The sequence below is a fragment of the Culex pipiens genome, chromosome 2 (assembly GCF_016801865.2).
Source record: "Culex pipiens pallens isolate TS chromosome 2, TS_CPP_V2, whole genome shotgun sequence".
Classification (NCBI taxonomy): Eukaryota; Metazoa; Arthropoda; class Insecta; order Diptera; family Culicidae; genus Culex; species Culex pipiens.
In genome coordinates, this window is record NC_068938.1 from 94,055,624 (window position 1) to 94,076,460 (window position 20,837).

The 20,837-nt window shown below is 35.5% G+C and overlaps 1 protein-coding gene across 1 annotated transcript in view; it reads left to right on the forward strand.

Annotated features, from left to right (window-relative positions):
• Positions 1 to 2,817: 2,817 nt before the first annotated feature.
• Positions 2,818 to 20,837, forward strand: part of LOC120415454 (collagen alpha-1(IV) chain) — a 66,396-nt gene continuing 48,376 nt past the window's right edge. The window contains exon 1 of the mRNA XM_039576999.2: positions 2,818 to 3,219. Within this exon, the coding sequence (XP_039432933.1) occupies positions 3,076 to 3,219 (144 nt within the window). The 5' untranslated portion in view covers positions 2,818 to 3,075. The remainder of the gene's footprint in view (positions 3,220 to 20,837) is intronic.

The window sequence follows — 20,837 nt, forward strand, 5'->3', positions numbered from 1 at the left end:
TTGAAATGAAAAAGAAAAACAAAATCTTGCAGCAAATATGTTTTTCATGGCAACACATTGAAAAAAAAATAGAAAATATGTTTTTCATAGCAAATATTTTATCCAGAGCAAATCTTACTGGTTTGAGTTCATGAATAAATAGATAAGCATTGAATTTACCTTAAAAATGTGCTATTCACTAAAAATACCATTTTCATGTAATCACAACTTACAGTTTTCAAATGTTTGGAGCGAGTATTATAAATATGTTTGCACTTTATGGGCACCTTTTATGTAATACGATGTAGTTTTTAATGACTATACAATGATTCGGCCTAATAATGACTTCGGTTAAAATAATTTTCATAACAAAAAAAGTAGTTTAGTAGTTTCATATTTAAACCTCTTGCGTCCTTGGTAGCTCTAGTGCTCTATAAATTTACAATTTTTAAATAGTATTTTTGGACCTTTGATCGAGCTTCAAACTCTTCATATGACGAAGATAAGTGTTTGATTAGAAAGGGTAGATTTCCTCTAGAGTGAGTTTTTCCAAAAAAATAGATTTAATTCCATGTTAAATTTTTATGTTTCAAAAAAAATCTTCATTACAATTATCTGAGTAGGCAGTGTTCACCATGTGAGAGGCAATGGAACCCAGAAATTTTGGAGAACGTCGTATTTCAAGAAATTGGGCATATCTCTGCTTATATTGAACTAACACTGGTACTTTTTAGGGAACTTTTCTGCAAACAGTTCCCTACAAATTTTGGCAATCTGTCTATAATTTTTCCAGTCGATTTTAAGTGACATAAACAGTAATAAATAGAAGTTTGTTCAAATCAATGAAACGTTATTTTGAACTTTGAAAAAAGTTTGTTTTTTTATTGTTCTAAATTTAAGAAAACGGAATTATTATGATTATGTTTTCAGAACAGATTCCCGTAATTATTAATTGTTGTGGCATAGAGATCCTTCTTCTGATAAAAAAAAAATCGGTATTTTCAATGAATTTCATAATTCTCATACCAATTTACTTCTGACTTCTGACATTCTGAATTCACTTCTTTTCTTCTGACATCAACGACTAGATGAGAGGCAACCACGCTTACCCCTTCTCCACGAGTCCCGAAAATTATTTATTATGTATTAATTAACCAGTAGGACTCAAGATTTACATTTTTCAAACATGTAAATACTGGGGTTTGCCACACAATGTTCTCATACCTTATGTCATTGTCCATCATAGTAAGCGGGATACACTCAATGTTTACATTTACTTAAGGGGAGTTGGGAAGATCCGCCAGTTTGATTCCACGACTCGAGTTTTCAAAAGCAGTTTTAAAGAAAATAGCGTAGTGGAAAGTGGGGCAAGTGTAACAAGCTAAGGAAATGCTCGTTATAACCCATTAAAAACGTAAAAAATCTGTCGGTTTTTTTTATAGTCATCTTTTTCCAGGTCTTGACTAAGACTTTGATAGAACAGATTTTTTATGTTAAAAAATTGATTTTAAAATTTTTGATTTTCCATACGTTCTACTCAACTAGTGGGGCAAGACGAGCAACCCGTTTGCGCAAGAGGGACAATGCATGAAACAACATGTTAATTTGCTAACAATTGAACTGTTATCATTTAGATGCATCAGATTAGAATGTATTTGAAACTTTTCTTTCATTTTTAGATTAAACAATAATATTTTACTATAAATTCAATCGAAAAGAATAATTACTTAGATGATAAATAGTAAATTTTCATAGTTTCACTATATTTTGAGGGAACAATTTTTTTAACAACTGTTTATAAGTTTTTAAGTACTTTTATTTATTTATTTTCCAATAAAATATGTTGTTACAGCAATTCGTATTTTTTTCTTACTAAAAATCTATATGGTACACTTGCCCCACCTGAACAAGATATTTTAAAAGCTCTCAACAAAAATAACCAAAAGTTAAATCATACTTTATAATAGGTGCAAGTCATTGGTAGGGACAGGTCCTAGGAAAAATAGCATTTTGATAAAATGAGCCTTAAAACGAACCCTAAGGCTTATTTTGTACTTTCCAAAAATTATAAGAAAACTAAGGTTTTGAAAAAAACTTATGTGGCAGTAGAATCAGCTAATTGCATTGCTAGCAACAATTCCTCATACTGAAAATAATCGAAACTGTAAAAATTACGGCCGTACGAGCGATTGTTCCATATGGTCGTCTTGCCCCACCTTTCCCTACCGTAAAAGTGTTCTGTTTGTTGCAGACGAGAAAAAGGATGATAGCAAGCAAACTGTCGAAGAATCCCCTTTAAAGTCCGTTTTCTAATTATCTACAACTTATGTTCATTGAACACTTCTCTACCAAGCTCAGTCCCATTTCATACCATTCCGTTCATGTTTATTCCGTATTTTTTTCTGTCATTGTCCCCCGGGTATCAATGACACCCCGGTTTAAGGAAACTTCAAATCTCTTCAAGAAAAAAGGGTTAATTTTCATAAGTTTCATAATTCTCGTCACTTTTTTTAAAGTAAAACAGTGACTTTTATGGGAAATGGTTAATTCTACAATGATATCTGTGTCCATTCTCTGTACTACCAAAAAAAAGCTATTTTCTTCATGGTTTTGTACAAATTAAGAACAAACACAAACATTTTTGTCACTTACGCCCAAACAAAATACAGGAACTACCAGCAAAGAGAACTGATTTGAAAATCAACAGAACCCGAGAGCACCCCTAGTCAAAGCACCGATCGTGGTTTTCCTTTCCGTTCACGAACCGTAGCTGACGACGACGATGATCGTGACGATTCCCGTCTGCGGGCGAGGAAATCGGTTCACATCTTGGCCAGTGAAGTTAGTATTGCTTCGAACGTTCAGAACATTCGATGGTGCATCGGCTGCCAACGGACTGATTTTTCTCTCTCTCGCGTGTGCCCATCGTCGTATTTCTCGTGATCCTTTCGGCCTTCGGTGTCCTATCCTAGAAACGGGACACTTTGTGGCGTACAGTTTCGAAATGAGTGAATAGTTTTTCGGAGGATTTTTTTCAATATTATTTTTAGTGAACACAATTGCCACAAAAGCATTGTGGAATCGAACAATTCGAAAATGCCGAAACCCGCGGGCCCAACGTCGGTGGGCCTGGGGAATCGATTTCCGCGGAATAAACGGAAATCCTCGATATCCACAATGAGTTACCTGCTAGTGATAGTGCTCAGTGTGTTGCAGTCGGTGGACCTTACGGGAGCTGTGGTATGTACATGAAATTGTGTTGATTTTTTTTTTAATGTATTGTGTAAAATTACAGAGTTTGAGATGTGTAGAGAATGTTTTAAAAATCTGATCACTTTTCAAAAAAAAATCCTTCTTGAACTCCTTCTTTGACTTTGATTTTGTATTTACTTGATTATATTTTTTTTAATTATTTAGGCATATCGAAGAAACATTTCATTCTTTATCAAAAAAAGAATAGCTTCTGATTATTCCAAACATGCAACAATGTGTTTTTCCATCCTGAGGTCGCAAATCGACTTTTTTTTATTTTTTTTTTTTTTGATGAAACATTCCCTATGCCAAAAGAAGCAATTCTTCATCATTCGTTTTCCATACATGTCTCCATACAATTTTGGGGGCTGATCAAATAAAATGGGTACGTAAAAGTATGAAGGCATTTTCTGATCGATTTGGTGTCTTCGGCAAAGTTCACAACATATGATAATTAATACTTTTCGAAAAAAAGGTACACGGAAAAAAATAGATGTTTCCATTATTTTTCTTTTATTTTAGATTTTTGAAATATAATTAGGCCGTTGCAAATATTTTTCAAATTTTATGTCGCCTCGCCCCACCCCCCCTTCAAAATTGATCCGAAAAATCAGGGGGTTTAAAGGAAATAGAAGTCTAATCAACTGAAAACAATTAGAAATGCACTTTTCTGCGTTTAAAATCATATTTAGAATGTCTGGGATCGACCAAAAAGTTTTTTTTTTCGGATGTTTGGATGTTTTGAAAACTAATAATTGCAAAGCGACTGGGCAGGTGTAAAAAGCATTTTTAAACACTTTTTTAATTCCAATGTTGAGACCATGGCTTGTTATTTCAATTTTAATATTTTTTGCGACCAGAGTCGAGGGACATAAACTTCTAAAAATATTTGCAACGGCCTTAAGGGAACTAAAAAACATCTTCTGAGCCATAGTACGTGATGGTGAAAAATCTGGTTTAAGAATTATAATTTATTGAAATAATCGTGTTTTTTGTAAAATTATAAAAAACAGCCTTTCAACAATAAAGTAAAATAAGTATTTTAAAATGCAAAAAAACGAAAAGAAACAGAAAATGTAAACCTAATAGTAGCAATGATTTGCAGTATTTTTTTTTTGTGCAGGTTTTCGACATTTTCCAAAGACACACAATTTTTTTTATAAATATATCCAAAATTGAGAGTAAACTCAGTAACAAAACATTAAATGAAAAAAAAATAATAATCTCACCCACGGTTCTTTTTATACTGATTTTAAATTAACCATTTAAAGATATGACCTCTGAAGTGGTATTCAAATAGTTTTTTTTCAGCTGGGTCTATCTCAGTAATGTTGATAAAAGTGTTGTACAGGTCATTGGTCAACACATCGTCAATGCATTAAGATTAATTTCATTACAAAGTGCACCCACAAAGTTAAAGAAAATAGAAACAAACTTAAAATATACATGTTTTGAAATGCTTTTTCTATGGAGATTTGCTGTGTTGTTACTATTTTTGAATTATGTTTACTCGTTGTTCTCAATCCAATTTTTACGACATTATGTTTTTAGTTTAGTCCAACAAAAAAAAATCATTTGATTGCAACTAATACAACATTTGCATGAAATAAAATATCAAGTCACCAAAATGATGTTAAAAGTTGATTGAGCTCTGTATCCCTCTATACATTATTTTAATATTTTGTTTCGCTAAACAAATATTTCCAAATACATAGTATTTTGTATTATAATAATGGATGAAAAAATAAAAATGTTCGCTTTGGGATAAAATTAGTACCGTCATCTGGGGTGAATCGGGACTATAGTATGAATAGGGACAGCAAGTGCTTGGAGCACTTAAAGGTTTAAAATTTGGAAATGGATGTACACATTTTGTTGGTCTGAGTATGTTCTATCCGAAAGAAACCAGAAAAATCAAAATATTATGCTCTAACATGGTTAAAACTGCTGTCCCAATTTGCCCCAGTTGAAGGTAGAATTTGTTTTTTATGTTTAGGAAAACCATCACGTATATGATCTTTTGAAAAGTACTCTAGATTTATTCAAATAAGTACCAGAAAAGATACGCAATCATTTGAAAAGTTTAATAAAAAGATTTAAGAGTGGTCTACTGCCCATAATTGAAAATTCGGCTATTATGCCAAATCAAGTATTCCGAGAAAAACGCGTTTGAGTGTTTGTCACAAAATCTCCGTCAAGGCAATTTCCCATAAGAGTGGCATATTAGCCGTTTGGTTTTTCGCATCGGCAGCCAAGTCTAAACACTATTACAGTGAAATTCAAGTTTCAGAAGAAGCGTTGGAACATCCTCTACCACCAGGTGCTAATAACTCGTTTTTGCCAAAAGTGGATATTTGCCGTTTTTTCAATGGTGGGCAGTCTATCGTGAATCAAATAATAAAAATGGGTCATTCTCTGTCGCGGGCGACACTGAACGGCCCCAATCAACAACGAACTACTCTTCCAAAAAAATCGTTAAATCGCGATAACTCAAAGAACCTTATGGGTTATTGCAGATTCAGAAAGTATATAAACCATACGTGTATATAGTTGCATACGTGTACTTTGTGCACACTTTTTTTTTTTTTTTTTTTTAATATGGCTTTATTGAATTTTCTTATAATAATTACATTTCATTTACATTCTAAGTGGTATGGCTAAATGCTCTTCATCTTTGTTGTATTTTTCGTTTTATTATTAACTGTTCACATTCATTTATTTACTTCAAATTGTTTTACATTTTTGCATTGAATCGAATACATTTGGGTAAAAAAGAAAAAAATATATCTTTAACAACTAATCCTAACTTAAAACTAAAAAAAAGTAAATTCATTGAAATATTCAAAATCATTAGAACGAGTAAACTACGAACTGTATTTCAAGATAAATCCTCCAAGCGTTCTTACTTGTTCTGCACGAGTTTTACACCCACGCAGTGTTGTTGTCATCTCGATGAAAATGTTCAGAAGTTCTTGTGGTGAAAACAGGTCACTGCTGCCTTCATCCGTTGATGCTGGTTGGTTTCCCCTCGGTTGCTGACTGAAGCCAGGAGGTGTTGTATTCTCTGCAACTTTTTGCCGCTGATTCAACGGCAATGACTGCAGATTTGGAACCACTCGAACAGATCCCGCTCCAGGTGACGCCAAAGCAGGAAAATCCACGTCCGTGAAAGTTGGTGGTGTTTTGCGATGATTTGGTTGGTGCCTCGTCGTCGCTTGCTGCCGAATTTTTACAAACTCAACTCGTTTTGGGCAGCTCCGATTCTTGGTCGAATGGTCGCCGCCGCAATTGAAGCATTTCGCTTCGATGTTCTCGTTGATTGTTTCGCAAGCTTGAGTTTTGTGCTCACCTCCGCAGGTTGCACAACGACTCTTGATGAAACAGTTCCTTCCGCCATGCCCAAACTGCAAGCAGTTCGAACATTGCGTCACGTCACGGTGCACTGGACGATAACGTTCCCAAGTCACGATGATGTTGAAAATTGCCCGAACTGCCTTCAGCTCAAACGGCGTTGTCGATCCTTTCTCGAGATGAACCAGGTACAGTTGATCACGAAACTTGATGTCCTTGTTGTGTCTCGTCATCTTGAAGACTTCGACTTTGTGCACACTTTGTAACGGCACTTGTATGAAACGCCAAAACACGCGACTTCCCAAAGGTTTAAGTTCCCATTTTGACATGCAATAACAGACAATTTTTTTATGTTGAGTTACGAAAAATGGCAGAGGTTTTATACCTTTATAAATAATTTTTTGATGAAAAATACGTTTTTTTCGGATGTTTTAATACGCCTTCAAATTTGACATCCAATTTTACATAACCCTTGACTTTAATTTTCCAAATCATCACCATTTCATGATGCAAATTGATTGAATACAGGTATTTTTCAAAATTTTCAAAAATGAAAGGTGTCGTTCCACACCTCTGTCACAAGATATTGAAAAATTTACCTCGTATCATTAGAATCAATGCAATACGTTTGACACATTGGAATGGATTTTTGAAAACCTCCAATCATGGGGATAATGGTGAATCTTTACATAATTTCCATCGAAGTTTCTGAGAACATCACTTTGGTGGCTTAAACTTCCAACAGAATAATTTGACCACACACTGGAATAACAGTCCAGAGGTAGCTGAAGCCTTGAGTGCCATCTTTGCAGCAAAAATAGGAAAGGCCTTTGTTACTAACAATTGTATCGAACAGGGTACATATCACTGAACCGTGAGATTTGTTGGATTCCAAGCATTTGAAAAAAATCATGGATCTTTTTTAAACGAACCATGAAATTTGAACACATTGCTCCTGGCTTTCAATTTCATGAACTTGTTCACAAATTTGGGACCTCATTTTGTCCTAGTAGAAAAAACATTATTCGAAGTTCCAAAATAGCAGTTTATGCAACGTGTTCCCAGCAGAACAGGAAAAAAGTAGTTTCACAAAGGATGCATGAAGTTTCTTGAATAATTTCTCCGAAATGTTTGATTGAAATTTGTTTTTACCACATCAGTCGACTGTCTTTTCAAATTCCTAATGATAGCAATAGCTTTCGCCTAGCTGAAGGATTTTTTGATAAGACACGAATTTAGAGCAACAAAATAAGTCGCTGCGGCATCGGCCTTTACGCGGAACTCGTGTGGCCATCGCAAGGCAAGTGTTAGATTGCCGTCCAGCAAATGCGAACCTGGTGCGGCCGTAGTTGCGGTATCAACAGAAATGAAAAAAAAAATACATGTATTAAAAGAAAATAACCGCTGATAAGTGCGAATTCCGCGCGTCCACAATCGTCTTTGAAAAATGGCGCAATAATCGGACCGCGTGCGTTCCCGACTCGACACATCAGGAACTGAGGCCGGCTGGTGTGCTGCGGCGAGTTGGACGAGTTGCTTTTTTGGTGGTTGCTCCGAAAAAAAAAATATAACAATTTGGCATTGACTCTGTGCCGCGAACCCGAAACTGACCGCCGGGGTTATCTGCGGCCACGGTCCGTTGACAATTTTGCGATATGGGACTGGGATTTTGCCGTTTGAACATGTTTTTTTGGCGGTCGATTTTCTTAATTTGAATGCATGAAAAGGCACAAATTGGCTAGATTGCTTTTGCAGTTTTATTTTCTCGGAATAAAAGTGCATTTGAAATTTGAAAGCGACATGATAATTCTACCTTGTCACATGTGCATTTTGGGCTGAACTAAGGACGCTATATTTGTGCAGTGATGACCTTTTTGCCTAAAAAAATCACGAATCACGATTTCGCATATTATTTTGTTTAATCTTTCTACAGTCGGCTGTCTAAGATTGAATCATTTACGCTAAACTCAACACCAAATCACCGGAAATAGTCTCATCCGCATCCCCCGACTGTTTGCCTTGAGAATGCATAATACATCACATCATTAAAATAAATTTATTAATTATTGGGTCGCATCATCATCCTCTATGATGAATCCTGGCCATTACCCTTACCCACTAACAAAATCCAAAGTAGAAGTAGTTTTTTTTCCGGCACAAGTGGGGGTGTGGGTACACGGCGTGTTTTCTGGGCAACCTTAAGGAGAAAAAATAGTCACCACTACTTTCAAATGTGTCTTATAGGAAATTTTCTCAGCTTTCCAATGCTTCTAAGAGCGAATTGTTTCATCGGGAAATTTCTGAGATATCTCTATTTTAAGTTTTTTCTTTCAAAATCCTTGATTATTAATTGGACACTTTTAAATAACAGTCCAGGAAACTTGTCAAATTATGTGTTTCATGTGTCTTTTACTCATCAAAATGTGCAGAATAAGACAAGAAACAACTTTGTAGAAGGTTGCAAACCGCTAAACATTTTGAAAATTAAGTTTTAACCGAATTTTTGGATATGTGGGATTTATTCAAATATTAAAATAATAAAATCGTATTGAAATATTATTTGGGTAATTCTCCGCCAACTCACACAGCAGTTGCCCCGACCCCTCTTCGATTTGCGTGAAACTTTGTCCTAAGGGGTAACTTTTGTCCCTGATCACGAATCCGAGGTCCGTTTTTTGATATCTCGTGACGGAGGGGCGGTACGACCCCTTCCATTTTTGAACATGTGAAAAAAGAGGTGTTTTTCAATAATTTGCAGCCTGAAACGGTGATGAGATAGAAATTTGGTGTCAAAGGGACTTTTGTGTAAAATTAGACGCCCGATTTGATGGCGTACTCAGAATTCCGAATAAACGTATTTTTCATCGAAAAAAACACTAAAAAAGTTTTAAAAATTCTCCCATTTTCCGTTACTCGACTGTAAAAATTTTTGGAACATGTCATTTTATGGGAAATTTAATGTACTTTTCGAATCTACATTGTCCCAGAAGGGTCATTTTTTCATTTAGAACAAAATTTTTCATTTTAAAATTTCGTGTTTTTTCTAACTTTGCAGGGTTATTTTTTAGAGTGTAACAATGTTCTACAAAGTTGTAGAACAGACAATTACAAAAATTTTGATATACAGACATAAGGGGTTTGCTCATAAACATCACGAGTTATCGCGATTTTACGAAAAAAAGTTTTGAAAAAGTTGGTCGTCATCGATCATGGCCATTCATGGTCACCCGCGACAGACACGGACGACGAAACAAAGAGAAACGCAAAAAGTAACTTTTTCAAAACTTTTTTTCGTAAAATCGCGATAACTCGTGATGTTTATAAGCAAACCCCTTATGTCTATATATCAAAATTTTTGTATTTGTCTGCTCTACAACTTTGTAGAACATTGTTACACTCTAAAAAATAACCCTGCAAAGTTAGAAAAAACACGAAATTTTAAAATGAAAAATTTTGTTCTAAATGAAAAAATGACCCTTCTGGGACAATGTAGATTCGAAAAGTACATTAAATTTCCCATAAAATGACATGTTCCAAAATTTTTTACAGTCGAGTAACGGAAAATGGGAGGATTTTTAAAACTTTTTTAGTGTTTTTTTCGATGAAAAATATGTTTATTCGGAATTCTGAGTACGCCATCAAATCGGGCGTCTAATTTTACATAAAAGTCCCTTTGACACCAAATTTCTATCTCATCACCGTTTCAGGCTGCAAATTATTGAAAAACACCTCTTTTTTCGCATGTTCAAAAATGGAAGGGGTCGTACCGCCCCTCCGTCACGAGATATCAAAAAACGGACCTCGGATTCGTGATCAGGGACAAAAGTTACCCCTTAGGACAAAGTTTCACGCAAATCGAAGAGGGGTCGGGGCAACTTTTCCCGATTTCGTGTGAGTTGGTAGAGAATTACCCATTTTTAAAAGAACAAATAGATTATTACATAATTGATGTGTACAAATAACACCGGTCTGCTCTGATCCAGCTTGGAATTAGCTGATACAACCGAAATTTCTACAGGTTTGAGATTGAAAGGGTATTACAAGATTTTTATGAATAAATATGATATTTCCTTAATCAAACACTAAACAGTTGCATGGATACAAAACATGTTTAATACTAGAAATTAAACTGCAAATTACTGTTGCGAGCTTTCGGAGAAATACTATTTATCAGTATGAAATGATTTTTTTTAGTTTTTTTTTTGTATTAAATGATTAAATGTTTAGCAATATTTTAGAAGTTTATAAGACTCTCATCTTCAATCTCATCTATAAAAAAAATATTTTTTCAAATAGTTTGATAACAAAGTTTCTGTTTGTTTTTTTTTGTTAAAATATTATTTAATTTTTGTTCAAACAAAAAAAAATGTTTGTGACGGTGTTTTCAGCATTCTGAATTGGAAGACTCGAGTTTAAGTGCTACTTTTAAGTGCATTTTCAACAGAAAACATTTTATAAAATTTAATTTTTATTTTATACTGATGAAAATATGACTTTTGAAGCTTGCTACAGTAATATGTAGTATATTTTCGATTTCAAATCATATTTGTATTTATGTTCCAGGTTAATGTTTGCTTAAGAAAATATCAAATTTATTCACTAAAATTCAATAATACCATTAACAATCACAAACCTGCCATAGTTTCGGTTGAACAAGCTAAATCAGAGTAGACACGTGTTATTTGTACACAAAAAATATGTAATTATCAAATAATTCTTGTACAAAATATATTTTTACACTGTTTTATGATTTTAATTTCTGAATAAATCCCATATATTCAAAAACTTATACAAAACATGATTTGCAAAATGTTTAGCGGTTTGCAACCTTCTACAAAGTTTTTTTTTGTCTTATTCTGCACATTTTGATGAGTAAAAGACACATGAAACACATCATTTGACATATTTCCTGGACTGTTATTTAAAAGTTTCCAATAAATAATAAAGGAATTTAAAACCAAAAACAATAAAATAGAGATAACTCAGGAATTTCCCGATGAAACATTTCGCTCTTAGAAGCATTGGAAAGCTGAGAAAATTTCCTATAAGACACATTTGAAAGTAGCGATGACTATTTTTTCCTGATAAGGTTGTTCTAGAAAACACGCCGTGGGTATCGTATAGAACCCACCCTTTGTAGCAACCTGTGCTAACTAACATTCCCGTCCCAATCCCCCCGAGATCTACAAACTCACATGGCGGGCGCCGTTGGTGGCCAACGGCTGTTACCTACCTATTTGCTCCAGATCTAGTTTTAATGATCTTGATGTTTTTTCTTTTCAGCGCATTCATACATGCTGTTGATAAGTGAAACAGCATTAGATAGTTTAAGCGTATGTTTGGTTGTATTGATAGGATATTACGGTCCTGTTTAGCAACGGAGAAGGGCATAATGGGTGGTCTCTCATGCTCATGCTAAAAAATAAAACGAATCACAATTTCACATCTGAGATATATAAAGACAAACATAAAAGCTAAGAGAAATAATGACACTCTAACAACTAACCCCGTTAACTTTGAATTGAAATTTTACTTGTTCCATGTAACCATGCAAAAGTTTACAGAAAAATACAAAAATGTAACTGAAGAACAAATGTTTGATTAAACTTACAACAAGTTGACATAAAAAAAGACACAATTGTTCTTCAATCATTAATTATGTTGACAGATTTCTTTCACTTTGATTGATTTTCAAACATTCTCGAGCAAATTTTCAAACCTTTTGAGCTGTTATCACTTTTGTGACACTCAACTGTTTCAATCGCAGAGGCGCTTAGTAACTAGGACATACATGATGACCTCAGCGCGGAATCAACTAGTGGACACACGATTTCCCACACTTGCAAGTGGACAAAACTATAAAATTATTATGTGATAACGCTGCCCCGTGATAAGACGCTCTGAATTTCGATGCTCTGAATGAGTAATTATTTCACAACACCCACTTTAATTAGGACTTACAGCATGTTTTATGTTGGCGCTCGAGCATCAAAATCACACGCACTCACACACATGTGATCCAGCGTGGTCATTCAGTGGTTTGACCGCGCACGCGGTTATCAACCAGGACGGAGTGCGCTAAAATAAGACTAAACAAACTTTAACCTCATTATTTTTTCCTGTTCCTCTCGACCAGCGTCATAACCGCGTGAAAGAAAGAGAATATCAAGCAAGGAAGAGGCAAACATTTCTCGGAAACCATTCAATCGTGGTGTGAATGTGTGTGCTTTTTTGAACTCGTATGTGAATGCTAAAAATCAGTTTAATGTTTGTTACTTCTTTCGACTCACTTGATAAGCGCCCATGAATTCTCTGATTAAGTGAAAGAGCAAAACCAATTTAATTTTAGCGGTGTTTTATTCATGAAAACCACATAATTTCAACGTTGCATATAGCTAATAAAGCTTGTTTTTTAAGGCTCATAAAATGAATTCAATGCAAAACTACGAAGCAAAACAAATGTGTGGCTAGTTTTATGGGTCCTCAAAATCAATTGTTTTTCCTTGAAAGGCCCAATAATCACCTTTCATTTGCATCTAAGACAGCTAAAATCAGTTGAAATGGTGCGGTTGCAATTTTTGGGACCACCCTAGCATGGTATAGGTCACCCTAATGGCCAAACAAATAAAATACAGGTCTAATTATTTTGGCCAAGGAACCCTCACTAAATTTTGAGCCCGATCGGAGAACTTTTTTTTCGGCTTGTGCCCTTTTCAAATGGAATTGCAGTATAATACTTCTTACGTTTTTTTCTACATTGTTTTCCTTTGTTGTTTTGAGAAAAAGTTTTCTTTTTATGTTTTATTTTTTGAAATAAATATTTTTGTTTGCATTTATCTTGTTTAATGTATGAGCACTTCTCTTCGTTTTTGTTGGAAGTTATATTTAGGACATTAAATAAAAATCAGTACCAGGAAAACAAAAATCCGGAATCTTACAATTACGTCAAACATTTTCAAGAGACTAAATAAGGACGTTGCAAATATTTTTTGAACGTTGGTATTTATTTCATAAAAATTTAAAAATGTTTTCAAAGAAGTTCAAACATGCTAAATATTTACAACGGCCTAAAAGGTTTTTTTAAAATTTTGGAATTGTTAGACGTAATTTTGAAATTCTGTATTTTTTTCGAAGATTAGAAAAATTTAAAAGGTATTTTTTTGACATTATAATCGTGTCAATAATTTCCAAGATATTAATAATGATTTGAAAAATGAAAATTTCATAGCATTTTTGTATGGACAAATTCCAAGTTTGTATGTAGCAACCATGATGCAAAATCACTTTTTTACTTTTATCGATTCATAAAAAAGTAAAAATCATGAAAATATTGCAAAAGGCTAAAAAAATATGCTGTTTTGTTTTTAGCTTATCATTATCATAAGCCTTTTTGCTGTATTTGTTATACATATTTTTCGAGACACTTTTTCGATGTTTTGGCTGTTTTCAATCATTTCTACTATAAAATGGAATCAATGGGACAAACGAACAATTACTGCATGTATATTTTGATATAAATATCCCATAAAATTAAAACATTGCCTGTCTAGAGACGGGTATTAGGAAAGCTCAAATATGCCCAGCTTGAAAAGAAAAAATAAATAAATAAATGTTGCAAATCTCTCTTCACACCTAAGCTTCCATCCACCCCGGGATTCGAACTGACGATCTTAGAATTGTGAGTCCAACTGCCTACCAGTGACTCTACCGAGACAGGACCCAGGAAGACGACCTTGACTCGTCTCGAAAAATGCCACCGGGACCGTCCGGCAACCACCAACCCCGGCAAAAAAGTTGCTATGACTAAAAGAAAAAAATATTGTTGATGAATTTTATTTTTATTCAAATATTCCAAACAATTTGTAAAGGGATGGTTTGATTCACAGCTATTTAAGGGGTTACATACATGTATATCGACAAAAAAGTCAGAGGTTAGTGTGAGCATACACTTCAATTTTTTAAAATTCTTTTTGCGAGGCATTAAAATATACATTTTTACCTACTAACAAAACAAATTTGAAAATATTTGGTTGCATAATTGCCGAGTTATAGCGATTTCAAGTTAGCAGTTTCAAAAAAACGGGTGCCACGATATCATAACACTGTCTTGACCAAATCGGCTCAAAATTTTGGTGAAGACTCGTTTAACCGATTCCGTATACATGACGAAGGCCGATTTCCAAAAAGTTTATTTGAAAAAAAAGATAAAAATATTTTTGTGTTTTTCATGTAAAAAAATTGTTAGTTTTTGATTTTTGTATTTTTTTAAAAGCAAATTTCAAAAATTGGGCTTCGTCATGCACACGGAATACATCTTGAGAGTCTTCACCTCAATTTCAGCCAATTTGGTCCATTCCATCTCAAGATTTTATGGCACCCGTAAATCAACTCAGCGCCAACTAAGTTTGACAGCCCGCTTGCGCATGGCAAAATTTTGAGCATAAATCGTCTCTTACTCAGTTTAATCATGAAATATTTTCATGAAACTTTCAGGAGTGATTAATAATCATCTTTTGAGTGGATTTAACAAATTTTCTGTAATATAAATTTTTGTGATTTTCTACATGTATGTAACCCCTTAAGTCGTTATTAGATAAATTTAAATTCTCATTTTCATGGGAAATTTGTAATACACAAAGAGGAAGGCGACTTAAAAGTACCATGTATCTAGTAAAATTATGTTTAAATGAACCCTTTTGAAGTGCATCCCAAGTTCTGCGAAATTTAAACGCCAGATCAAATTTGAGGCAAAAAGTGCAACGCTAAGCTAAAATGATTTGCTTTGGAAACTGGTTCAGGCTGGGAGTCGTTTTCTCGTGCCCGAGCTTGACTGCTTCCAGCGAAAATAAACCTCAGGGAGCAAAATTTTCGGAAATGAGATGCACTAACAGTGTTAGTTTTGAGATTGTGCAATCCAACTGCCAAAATATTTCATTCGAGTGGGTGCGTTTCGGTCGTAAAGTGATGCAACATTTTGAAACAGTTGGAAAATTCTAAACACCACCCATCTGGGGGATCCTTATACTAACAAACGATTTCCTCGATGGGTTACCAACTTGAGGTTTTTACTGCGGAACGCCCGTTGAAGGACTGACTCTGTGTTTCCGTCCTGGCCGAATCGTGGACTCGTCGGGGAGAGCAATAAACCTAGTTTTTCGCTGACTGTTGCTGCCCGTTCTACCAATAAAATGTAAACTAAGCACCGGTAGCGTAGACCTACTGCATTTCCTTGCCAGACGGTGCATGTGTGTGCTGGTTGATTTGGTTTCGATTATTCACACATTCATTACCCGATGCGTTGGATAATCTAGAACAGATTGGGGAGATGGAGGTTCTATGGTTTTAAAATTACCGTTAGTTATTAAAATTTTCTTAGAACATTCTATAAAAAAGAGAATGAATAATTTTGAATAGTTGACTAATTTTTTGATAGAGAATTTCAGATTTTCCTCGTCTAGTTCTTCAATCAAATTTAACCTAGGTTTGTGACTGGAACATTTCCAGTCTATTTCTGAATGAGAAAGTATCCAAAGCAGCTCGTGCATGTCCGAATCGAATCGAGAAAACCATGCAGATTGAAATCGGTTTGAACTCCTACGCACAAAATTTGAACACACAAGATCAGGAAACTATCACAATATATTCGGAGGTGGCATACAGTCTAGCGTATACATTTCTAATCCCTTTTTAAATAAACATATTGCTTTTCTTTCCGTGTAATTCAAAACATACCATCAGATAATTTTTTACACAATATGATCGATAAACGGACGTAAATCTATTGAAGTCTACTATTTTATAACCAGTTATACAATGAATTTAAGCTCAACAGGTGGCAAGTTCAATCATTCTTTCCCTTCAACCAGGGTTAATCGAGACTATATACTTATTACTGACACCATTTTTTTAAAGCACTAAATTATGTATAAGACACTCAATAATATTCGCCTGATATCTGTGGTGAAATGCAAAAAAATATCAAAAAAGATTGTTCTACCCCGATGCTCCGGCGGAATGTTCTAATAACAGAGCATATTTGCCACGAGCCTAGATTGGGTCTTATCGTTCTAGACAAGACATCGGTACAAATTGAGCAATTAAACCTCCTCTTCAAATCATTCTCGGTGTTGCCCCTTGTGAAGACGCGTGTGGAATGTAATTTCTCATGCCCGCGATCAAAACTGATTTCTTTTTTTTTGAGCCTCTTCATCACTCGCGAGACATCGAGTCAAGAATGATCGCATGCACTTTTCTCCACAATTTGTGCAGCTTTTTGCTCAGCTCAGCAAACACTGCTCAGTTTCGCATATCGCGGCGGCGTCATCTCTTTTTTGCTTCTGAGCACTGTAAAAAATTGCAACTTTTTATTCATGCAAGAATCCCATAATTACTTTTTAATCCGCTAAAATACAATGGAACCAAAACAAAATTGTAATTTGCTTGTTTTACTTGAAAAGTTCTAACTGTGATGATTCCGCAAGTTTTGTTTTTCTTTTTCTCATTTGTAACCGAGAATGACATCCCAACCACGAGTGACTTACAGAAAGCGATGACATAGTTCTGTCACTGCATATTGTCATCGCTTGCGATCTACATTTTCGAGTGCATCTCTGGTTCCATCAACAACGGGGTAACGATGGAGATGCCTGATGGTTGACGATCTGGTTGATTTGTGTAGCAGCAGCAGCAACGCGCGCGCCTGTCATCATCAGTAGACCGCCACCAACAATTATGTCATTCTGGAGGGCGGGGTTTTGTGCAAATGACTTGACATTCCGGAGCGCTGAGCGCAGACTTTGACATCTGGTAACCACATTAGAACTTGTAGGTCAGTATTGGCATCACCTTCAAAAGTACCGTCATCTGGGACGAGTCGGGACAAAGGGAGCGAATTGAGACAGTAGCGATGCTAATACAATATTTGGAGCCTAACAATTCAAAAAAGCACAAAACTTTTGTAAACAATAGTGTATCCCTTTCACTCAAATGACATTTTGCATAAGGTGTGAGAATGAAATGAAAAGCACGATTTTTAGTGCACCAAAATTGATGCATTAATTTTCAAATTCAAAGGATGTTACTGCTATAAAACCTGCTATAGGGGAGCTGGGGGTAAGACGTCAAGGTGTGTTGAAACCCGGACACCTCATCTTGTTTTATCAATTATTTGGATATAAGTTCGCATTATGAATGTCAAAACAGTGTTATTTGATGAATTCTAACTTCAACTTTCATTAAAATTTCGTTTGAACGTTGTAGTCAATGCCAAAACAATTATATACACAGAAAAAAAAATCATGGTAATATTACATCTGGGAAGGAGTACATCTTTTATGTCAGAAAAAAGGTGTAATTTTACCTCTGGAAATGTGTAATTTTACCACTTTTCTGGTGTAATGCCACTTTTTCAGTCTAAATTGAGGTAAAATTACATCATAAAAGAGGTAATATTCAACCTTCCAAAATTACAGCTTCCAAATTTACATTATTTTTTTCTGTGTAGAATAAAATTATAAGTTTAGCAAATATGTGAAACATTTCACTGAAATATTTCATAGGCGTCTGATGCACCGTGAAGGCAAAGCAGAAATTAATGGGTTTGATTTCCTTAAATTCTAGCAATTTTTTATATAAAATATAGATTGTTTTGATGTTAACAGCTTATTTGAGATTTAAAGATTGCAAACATTTCAGTCCAAATTTGTGCGGTTCATAAGCAAAATTGAGTGTCCGGAATTCGAAGCAAAAGTGTCCGCATTTCGAATCAGCTTTTATCAGTGTCCGGGATTCGAAGCACAACAAGTCATTTTAATTTTAAAATTCGATGAAAATTTGTTAGAATAGACATATTTGGCATGCATTCTCTTAAAACTGACAGTTTATACTACATCCTGATAATATTTCTACATTTCCAACTTGTTACATGATTTTTTGCCAGCTATAACAAAAATGATATGCTACTAAGTGTTCGGATTTCGAATCATGACGTTATTTCGACAAGTTTTTCTCTATACATCAAGTTGCCAAAAAAGTTCTTTCAATTTTGCAATAACCCAGATAGACCATTTTTCAACTCCAGTACCTGGCAAGTTCTTCTCACCCGTAGTGTGAGGTTTTTTTGAAAAAGTACAGTAGCGTACGAAAAAGTACAGTGCAGTAGCGTACGTGTACATTAGGGTGGTCCAAATCCAGACTTCCTCGGGGTTACCCCCTGAAATCTAAAAATGCCCCATCACTAGGCTAAATTCCGCATTTGAGCTCATTCTGACCACAGAAACCCCTCCCTCGGATCACTTGAAGTTTGTATGGGAAATATCGTCAAAATTTATTGAGGAAAGAAACTGTTTTACTTTTTTACCTGTGGAGGGTGCCATCATTAAATTTAGAACAACCACCATATTTTAAGGGCTTTTCCCACGAAGCCCGGATTTAGACCACCCTAGTTTACTTTGTACATACTTTTTGAGGTCAGTTGTAAGAAACGAAAAAACTCGCTACTTCCGGTGGGTTAAGTTAAGAGTTCTTCTCCATAACCGTAACTCAAATGAGATGGATTAGTGCGCTGACCACGCGGACGCGCTGTCTTGTTTTTGCATGCTTATTTTCATTTCTTTTATGTCGCTGTTTGTGTGCTTGGGTGAGTGGTTATTATAATTAAATAATGGCATCATTAGTGCGCTGACCACGCGGACGGGCTGTCTTGTTTTTGCATGCTCATTTTCATTTCTTTTATGTCGCTGTTTGTGTGCTTGGGTGAGTGGTTATTATAACTTATTGGACATCATAAGTGCAGTGCTTCTGGGGACGCGCAGTCCTGTTTTTTCGCGATAATTTTCATCGTAAATGATCGTAAAAATTTATTCCAACTGGCATCGATCGATTTTATGAAGAGTAAAGCGTCATTTATTTACTATTTTTGAAATTTGCTCGCGTTATCTAAATTGAAAATAGTAAAAATATACTGATAAGTCCAGCCCATAGCACTACTGCTCGGCTGGCACGCGTTCGATAAAAAAAAACTTTTTAAATGATCAATTATCTATCTTTCCGCAGCCGGCTGCCTAAGATTTAAAATTTTCAACCGATAAACAAAATGCTCATGGTCACATCACTGCCACTCGAGAATCCTGACCTCATACCCATCTACTAACCCCCTCAAAACTCATGTGATACTTTGTCGGAGAAGCAGTCGATTGGGCGGTCTCTATCACTCAAGTATCGGACTAACATTCCCATCCACTTCCCCGTGACCCTACCACTGGTCGTGGCCGGCGCCGGTATTGATCAGCATGATAGGGGCCTTTGAGAAGTTGCGAAGCGAGGAAAGATAGCTCCCACTTATCTTCCACGGCTCGTGGATGTAACTTCTGGAGGTCCTGGTCAATAACGGAGTAGCAACTGCGGGTGGGCACCTATGCTTATGCTTATGCTTATGCTTATAACCGTAACTCAAATGAGATGAAAATGGATATGGGACATTTATGCAGTACACGCAACTAAGTTAGAATTTACTGAATAGTTTTTTTTGCAATGAGATGAACAAAAATAACTAACATTAATTGAGTAGAATGTTGTGCTCTCGATGTGACCATCATTCTTTCAATCCAAATCGACCTGCACTAAGTGTACCGACATCGTATTAGGGATGACCAACGATGATTAATCACCCTCCCATTAGTCAACGCCGCTAGCTTAATCGATTAGTATATAATCGACTCTCCACAGTCGAAATGAGCCGTGAATTTGTGGCCGCTGCGGTTCGCGCATTCGCACGTGAATAATGTTAATGTAAACAGCTCGAATCGGTGCGATATTTATCGAACTGCCGCGGTGGGAGGTTTGTTTACATATTGATACATCATTCAAAGCTGGGAGCATATGTGCGTTCTAAACTACCACCCAACCAAGATGAAAGGTTAATTTCACAGAAACCATCGCCTTTTGAAATTATGTTCACGATGTGCGAACTTGATTCGCATCTTCATAAACATAATGTAGAGGGAGATTTTTTTTTTAGGTGCAGATGAGCTACTCCAAATATCCGCTCCACTCACTGTGACTCTGGGGTTGACCTCCGGCGAATCCCAGCTGACACAGTTGCCCATTTGCGGTCACACCACGCGAATTGGTTTGTAATAAATTATGGTATTTTCCACCATACTCAACCCGCACATTTAGCGAGCAAACACGATGCTCAGCCAATTGAGATTTATAGCACTAGAGTACATTTCTTTCGATGTACACCCAAAGGAGGA